Source organism: Centruroides sculpturatus, unplaced genomic scaffold (genome assembly GCF_000671375.1).
Source record: "Centruroides sculpturatus isolate CEXI.00-Female unplaced genomic scaffold, Cexi_2.0 scaffold447, whole genome shotgun sequence".
Lineage (NCBI taxonomy): Eukaryota > Metazoa > Arthropoda > Arachnida > Scorpiones > Buthidae > Centruroides > Centruroides sculpturatus.
The window spans coordinates 6050-14952 of record NW_019384728.1 but is presented as its reverse complement, the minus strand read 5'-3'; the positions used below and the strand labels follow the sequence as shown (position 1 = coordinate 14952).

The following is an 8903-nucleotide window of genomic DNA, read 5'->3' as shown; positions in this document are numbered from 1 at the left end:
TTTTTCCGCTTGGGAAGCGCAAGTGTGCGCGAGTTTTTCTACGGCGCTTTTCTTTCGTCGGTGAGTTGGTTTTTCTTCTATTTTTAAGTTACTAAGGTGAATGGTGAGGAAACCTTCGTCTTAACTAAACATAAGCCCCAAACAAAATATAATGAAAGTAAAATAAAAGTAAAATAAAAATAAAGCTCAGACTTGGTTCCTTACAGCTTTAGGTTGGTTCATCTTATACACCATATTCTCAAACATATATAACAATATTAGAGTAGATTTTCAACAGGTTTTGGGTCATGAAGAGATACTTGGCAATAAGACTGTGACCATCTCACCAAAACTGTTACGAAATCTACAATCAATAGTGCTTTCAATTACATTTCTATTTCTTATATTTATACCATATCAATAAAAAAGTTAAATTCTCTGGCAAGACCACTAGGATCATGACATTACTGGTCATCTTACATATGACATCATCCCCAAGGTCACCATAAGTGTAACCCTTAAATACTTTATCCCTAGCATTAGTTAGACATTAGGGACTTTGGATAGGGCTGATAGATAGTTTTTTTTTTTTTTTGGTTTTAGTTAGGTTTAGTTTATGGAAGTTAATATTAAGTTTTGCTGTTTTGTTTTGTCTGTTCTGTTCGTTTTGTCTGTTCTGTTCGTTTTGTGTGTCCTAGTTGTAGGTAGTATTAGTTAGTTTACTTTTAATTAGTAAGTAGTTTTATTCCTTAGTTTGTAATTAGTTCTTATTTAGTTGAACTTAGTCAGGTCTAGCAAATGTTTTGTTCTGTGTTCTGTTTATAATTAGTTATAAATAAGTTGATGTTAGTTTTTGTTCTGTCTGATCAGTTTTCTCTAGTTTTTCTTAGTTACAAGATAGATAGATAGTTAAATTCTTCCTGTCATCTCAATGACATTTACTCTGTATAGCTTTGCAGATACATTCTCACAGTTGGGTATGTTTGCACTGTCAGATCTTTGGTTAAGTCTTCTGTGGAGGAATCCTTTGGGAGATCCTACAGACATGACTGAGGCTTAAGCTCCTTGGCTTATAGAAAGACTAGAGAAATGCCAATGCCAACAACAATGTTCTGTCAAGCATAAGGAACCCTATATTTCCTTCTTTCACTATCTCCATGTTACCTCTTCATCTCCCTTCCTCTTCCCCACTAAGCACTTTCTGTATGGCAATGTCTTGCCTCTGTCTGCCAGTAGAAATTCAAGGGCAACCAATTTCTTAAAAATTATTGACTAATGTTTTTATATTTGGAAGACAAAAATGTGCAAAATATTCAAATGCATGATATGAGGAGGAGCTCTACTGTATTATGTATATTTTTTTATTTAAAAATTGCAATATAAAAATGATAATAATAATTATACTAACCTTATTTCATCTAAAGGTTGTTGTTTAAATATGCAACGAACAGTTGCCCAATTTTTTAAAAGAAATAATCTAGGATTATTTATGTCATTGTCATTCTCATCACAAGTTCCCTGAGAATAAAAAATGTATCTAGTATAATAAAATATTTAATATACTATAATAATCACAATTAAAGTTTATCTATTCTAATTTTTCAGCAGCAAAAACCATTTGGTAAACATTTCTCATATTGGTATATTAAAAGAAACAGATTTGATTTATGAAGATGATGTCAAAATACACTAAAATTAAGAATGGAACTTTATTCTTCAAAATAATCTATCTCAGTTAATATAAAACTTGAAAAATTTCATTTCTATTCAATTCTCTTAAAAAAGAAAGTTCTCAACAGTAAAAGAACATGTTTAGAATTGTACTATACAAGTATATTGTTTTCATAAGTTGATACAAAAAAATGCCACTGCTAATTGCAACCTGACATCCAGCCTCTTTAAATCATGCTGCTTTTATTTCATAAGCTGCTTAGTTAAATTGGAAATTAACAGCACAATTCAAAATCAATTGGTTATTTTTAAAATTAAAAAAAAAATGAAGACAAAGTCTGCCCAAAAGGGACCACCATTTATTTTCTTCATGTTCCAGACAATACACTTTCTTTGCAACTGACCTTTCTTTTTAGGCTACTTGTCACCAAAACTAAAACATCCTTTTAAAAACACGAAAACTTCCATCTGTAAATTTGAAAAGATGGAAGTTCTACATGTATTGTCACCAGGGGCAGCTTTCTTAAAATCTACATTTTCCAGTGCTTGTTCCTAGTGGATAAAAGCCATAACACCCCCAAGAAGGTATAGATGGAAGTAAGCAAGATGTCTGTATGTCACCAGTTCCTTTTTTTAGAAATTACTTGTAATTTTAATTGGATATATTTTTATGTTTTTAAAAGGACTTTTGGTGACAAGTAGCCTAAAAGAAAGGTCAGTCACCAAGAAAGTGTATTGTCTGAAACACAAAGAAAATAAATGGTGGTCCCTTTTGGGCAGACTTTATCTTCATTTTTTAAAAAATAATATAACCTCCATCAAACAAAAATTCACAGATATTTTTTAAATGTTTTGCCAGCCATGCTTATGCACTTACCATTGTATAAACACAGTTTAACCTTTGAGTGTCTTGATATATCTTAAAGGAAAAAGTCTTGATATGGAAAAAGCAAGAACAAAATAGACAATAGATATCTGAGTAGGAAAAATGGTAGCTTGATAAACAATGACTGTTATGTGATTTGACTTGTTTGTACATATTGCAAAAAGGATTTCTCCTTACAACATGGTTTTATGTACAAAGCAGTTGAATTTTTGGATATTAGACATCATATTGGGTCATCAGTATATGTGAATACAATTCTTCAGTTTTTAAAACTGTAAAGTGAGTAAACAAACATTTGTTTGCTTAAATGTTTGTTTATTTATTTTTTAATGTTACATTACATAACATTAAAAAAATTTATAAATAATGAAAGGAACATGTAAAAGGATTATTAAAAATTAATTTAAATATGCTTTAGTATTAAAAAATTAACTTATTTTTGAATCATGTATATAAATATTTAACAATAATTTAAAAATTTCAAACCTCATGCAAAGGAAAAGAAGCAAGATAAGCTCCATCAGCCAATAACTTTTTTATACCTGTTAAAATTCAATATTTAAGTCAATTTCTGATAAATATAAAGTATGTTGCTAAATAACATTATTTACCAAATCCAAAAACATCAGCAGGATCCTGAGTAAAACGTTTCCGTTTTAATATAAATTCAATAATTTGAGATCTTTGAGCAGGATTAAATAAGTCTTCTTTTCGCTTTGGAATTGCAAATCTAGGAGGAAAAAATACATTTTAAAATGTATATTTTTAGTTTTATAATTTTAAAAGCAAACAAACATACAAATATTCTTTGCTCCTACTAAAAACAAGTGTTAGCCTTTTCCTTTTATCAAAATTTAAATAAGGTTCAAGTGAGAAATGAGCTTGAATGCTGGCATGTCGAATTGGTTTATCTTTATAACATTTGGAGATATCAAAATCAGCAGGCTATTTTAATGAAGAATTATAAATTTAATATAATAATAAATAATTAAATAATAATAATAATATTAAAATTTTATTAACATTATTTTGTTAACATTATTGCTACATTTTTATAAATTGGCTCTCATTTAATGTCAAAATTATTTATTATGTATATTACATAATATTAAGTTTTAAATAAATTAAAGTAAAAAACAGGCTTTGATCAGTTTATCCTTGAAATCAACTGTACAAATATATGTATTTTCACTGAAAATTTCACTGATAAATTATATATTAAATGCAAATGCACAGAAAATGACACTTCTATTTCATGTTGATTCTCATTTATAAATAAAGTTTGCTCTAGTTTAATTTTTTTTACTAAATACAAAATTCTTTGAAATACTATAATCTATTTTACAGGATTTTACACAAGTAATCTGATTCAATTTATAATTTTATAAAATGAGGCAAATAACTTTACATAACTTACTTGAAGCTTCTTGTCCTTTAAATTTTGTGTTTCTAAATCATAGTGTACTGTATATTGAAAATTCAAATACTTATACTTTTCCTGTTTGACAAGGCCTTAAATTATCAAGGTACTATATGATTTAGAAACACAACTTGTACATAATTTAGCATTTTTTATGGATAATAATTTAACTGTTAACATTTCTTTTTAAATATTTCTAAGGAATACATATCTTTATTAAATATTTTAGAAAATATATTATTATAATTTTCCATTAAAAGTTTTTACTATCTACCTTCATTAGTTTAGAAGTTAGCAGACGCATGCCTAAAATATTGTTTTGGTAATAGAAAAATCAACTAAATCCAAAGCTAAATTTTCAGTCAGAACAAGTTAGTATGCTTTACCAGCAGACAGCATAAAAAGTATTAATAATGGTACATAGTACCAGCAGTTTCTCACTAAAAGCAATTCTACACATTTAGTCACCATATATTATACCGATAGTAATTTTTAAAGAAAAGGCCACTGATTAGGTCTGACAAAGAAAATCCTTAAACAGAATAAATCTTTAATAATGACATTTAACAGTCTTACTATCAATTACTGCAATATTTATATTACATTAAAAGAAATTTACATAATAGAGATTATAAATATAATCTAAAGCAATGTTTCTCAACCTTGTTGTAAGAGTGCCTCAAGTATGTCGTAAAAATATTAAATATTTTTTTAGAATTTTGAATAAGCTTTTTTAAAATTTCATTTATCTTTTATCTTTTTACATTGGCCAATCAGAAAGAGAAGAAGATATTCAGTAAAATGCCAGCTGTTGCAAAATTTGTGGCATCACCATACCTCCCTAACAAAAGTTGAGTACATCTATGCATATGCTATCATACCAACTCTATAAGCATTGTGGCTTAGCAGCTTAAAAACTGATACTAGCTCTTTATGCATTAACTCAAATAATCTTTTTATTTTTATAATATATTTGTAAAATTGTGAGTTTGGTCTTTGTAAATTTAACTTCTGTATATTAACTTCTATGTTATAAAAAACTTTTTAAAAAATCAATCATAATTTACTTTAAATTTTGAACATTTTTATTTTAAAAATTATGGTGTGTTGCAGGAATCCTATTAAATTTGAAGTATGTTGCTAATCCAAAAAATTTGGGAAACACTGATCTACAGTAAGTAAATTTAATTTTCAATTTCTTCAAAATTCTTTGATAATATATGAAATATAAAAAAATACTCTCTACAATAAAATATTTTAAAGAGAGAAAAGCTTTTTCAAGTAAGTTCAAAAATCTACATTTGACTTTAAGAAATGTTTTGTATGCAATATTCCATTTAGACAAAAGTTTTGAATCTCTAAAAAATAGTTTTGTAGATTTTGAAAATATTTAAAATATGCTTAAAATTCTGTTTAATTATACAAAAAATAGTAATATTTTGTAAAGCCATTTTTAATTTTTCAATATTAAATTATTTTTAATATTACTTTTGTACGGCCTTAATTATATTTGAATATATTTTCTTTAAAATCTAAATATGATTTTATTATAAATATTTCTCTATACACTAAAATTATGTACAGGATGTACCACATAAAAACTGGTTTTGATCACCAATTGAATAAATTGTTGTAATCTACAAATTGGAAAAAATTAAACAAAATAAAATTAGACAAAACATTTGAAAATTTAGTTTTATTCACAAAATATTATGGAAACTTGCACAACCAATGCTTTGACATTTAAAGTGACCTGGTATTATTCAATCAGTGAATCAGTTTTACTTGGCCACTCTGCAATTTACACTTACATTACTAAGGATTTTCATAATCATAAATTGTATAAAATGATTATTATATTCTAATAATACAATATTTTCATATTACATAGTAACTGTAATTAAATAATTTTCTATAATGATTAATGTAGGTAACTTTTAATTTGAAAACAACAACAGATTATCTAGTAACAAGAATTATTCATATTTCAAGTAAGAGCCAATTAATCAAAGCTTAAGTATCTGATTACAGTTAAACTAATAATTTGAAAAGGAGTATCTTAAAACTTTTTTCTTAACCTTCACAAAAAGAATTTTATACATCATAAAATATTTTCAAGAAATTACAATATTTTTATTCACAGCTTAATAAATCAATTTGTAAATATCACACAATAACAAGAAATCATTTTCATCTTTTTAATTAATTACTAAGAATAATTTTGCAATTTTAACTTTTGTTATAAATTCCTGATAACATGATAAATTATGAAATTTTTACTAAAAAATTTTTGATTCTTTCATAAAAATTAGAAAAATTGTACAATTGTGCTAATTTAAAAAATTGATTAGTTGAACAATTATTATGTTAGCATGCAAATAAATAATGGAACATGCATCTAGTGTAAAATATTAAAAATTTAAAATTATAAAATACTTTATTTTCTAAAACAATTTTAAAACCATTTAAAAATATTATTAGCTAAAACAAATGAAATTTAATGTGCTATGATTAAAATATTTAAAAACATTGCTAGTTCTAATACATACCATGCATTGCTTGTGATATTATTATAATCTTTCTAATTCTGCAAATATGAAATATGTTTTTAAAACTAAACGTAAAAAAATGTATATATGAATTCTAAACAAAATAATAATGTAACCATTTGCATTGAAATTTTATTATGAAAAGTTTATTCATATACTGTTTATTCAAATTAAATGAAATTTTATGATATATTATTAACTATAAGTTCATAAATGTTATCTCAAAAATGTTACAATAATTTATGAACATCTTTTTCTCACTTCAAGAAATTATTAAATAATGCTATATAATGTATTGTTTTAAAATATCAATTATAAAAATATTTATTATTATTTATAATCTAATGTGCACAATTTGATTGATAAAGTTGTAAATATTTTATTTAAAATAACCATTATTATTTAAATTTACAATTGCTTGAACAATTTAGCATCTGAGAACAAAACATTTGATTGATTGCTAAGAGAGATACTTTCAATAAGTTTTTGGATTATATGCTGTATATATTATGCAAAAAAACAAAATTAAATTCTGATTCTGAATTTATTATAATTATTATTGTTTTAAATTTTGTAAATATGGTATCACTCAATTAAAATTTACTTCATAATATTTGTATTTTGAATTAATTATACTTAGATATGACAATTTTTTTTGTAAATTTTTGTAAAATTTTCTATTTGAGTTTTCTGAATGCATACCATGGAGTAATTTTAATAAAAGATATAACCTATTAAGGTTTACTCTTTATTTCAGTATTATTGCTATGCTATATTGTAACTACAAACTTAAACAAACATATGCATTCTTGTATATAGAGAATCATAATACTATATGGCTGATCTTTTTGTATATCATCACTTAAAATTAATCAAGTTTGTTTTCTATATGAAAAACAAAGCTATGATACAAACTATAAAATTATTCTGAAATTTAAATACTATAATTTTACCTCAATCTTCACTAAGGACAAGTTTTGGCTATTCTTTAGTATTGACTTAAACAAAAATTTATTATATTTAATTTATAATGTATTTAATTCATAATTGAAATCTATAGTTATTGTTTCTTAACATTCATTTTACTATAATAAAAAGGGACTTATCCACTGAATGAGGCATTCATTAAATTTCAGTTGTCCAAAAATTCTGTTAAATGTTATTTAATATATAATCAATTTTAGATAGATTAATTCATTAAAAAACATTTCATTCATCTGCTAAACATATTTAATCTAAATAATGAAATTTGCCCTTCATTTGTTTATTTTTTCAATTATTAATAAACAAATATTTATTATCCTTCATAAAATATTTAATACTCATTTTTCTTTGAAATATTTCAAACAATGTTTTTACTAAACATTTTATATTGTTTTGACTAGTTTAAAGTTCAGCTCTTAGTTTGGCATCATAAAATGTCTAAAGAAAAAATAATAAAGTATATAAGCAAGATATTCACATATGGATGCTACCAAATGCATAAATAAAATATTACATTTAATTTGTAATTAGAATTAATTTCAAAAATGACTTTTAAATTTTTGTTAATTTCTTTCTTTTTCAAATTTTGTACAAATATTTATTTATAGAACAAATTAAGAGATTTAATTCAGTGCTTATAATTTTTTAATCATTGATTCCCATTCACTACTCAATGGTATTAAAAATCTTATTGAAATTACAACATATTTTTTAAAATATTAAATTTTATTTTTTTTATTTCAATCTGCAAATGGTTACTTTTATTAATATTTTCATGCAAATGTAATAAAAATATTTGGTCAGTGATTTAGCATGATTTAAAACCAATTTAAAAACATGCAAAAGCTAAAATAATTAAAAGAAAACCTCTTTAATAGGCATCTTGAATTGCATAATTTCACCATAACGACTTAATACTTCCCATGGAGCATGAATCTTCACAAATTCCAACTCAGCTTCTTCCTGTTGTTATGATAAAATTAACATAATACACAATTAAATATCTTACTTAATTTCAAACAATAATAGCAAAATATATAATATAAAAAGATAATATATATTTCAAATAGTATGAAAAATATGTTTTCCTGTTAATTTCTATACTTAAGGATATAGAAAAACAAATGAAAATTTAACAATTAACAACTTTCAAAATTATAACAATTTTTAAAAAATTTTTATTAATTTATTCTTCTTTCATCATCCAAAATTATATATTTATTTAAAATTATTCATTTTAAATATATGATGATTAGAAATATGAATGACAAGAACAAAGGTCTAAATTAGATTTTAAAAAGCAGAGCACATCAATTTAACATTACTAGATGAAATATAGTCAAAACTTTTGGCAATAGTCCAAAATAAATAAAATATTCTAGAACAATCATTTGTGCATGTGAAGGGCAATTAG

At 24.3% G+C, this 8903-nt stretch overlaps 1 protein-coding gene across 1 annotated transcript in view; it reads right to left on the bottom strand.

The window, feature by feature from the left end:
• Positions 1-8511, bottom strand: part of LOC111628142 (anoctamin-1-like) — a 26283-nt gene extending 17772 nt beyond the window's left edge. The window contains exons 1-5 of the mRNA XM_023371872.1: positions 8357-8511; positions 3336-3481; positions 3148-3266; positions 3023-3078; positions 1388-1497 (exon numbers count right to left, since the gene is read on the bottom strand). Of these exons, the coding sequence (XP_023227640.1) occupies positions 1388-1497; positions 3023-3078; positions 3148-3266; positions 3336-3481; positions 8357-8383 (458 nt within the window). The 5' untranslated portion in view covers positions 8384-8511. The remainder of the gene's footprint in view (positions 1-1387; positions 1498-3022; positions 3079-3147; positions 3267-3335; positions 3482-8356) is intronic.
• Positions 8512-8903: the final 392 nt, after the last annotated feature.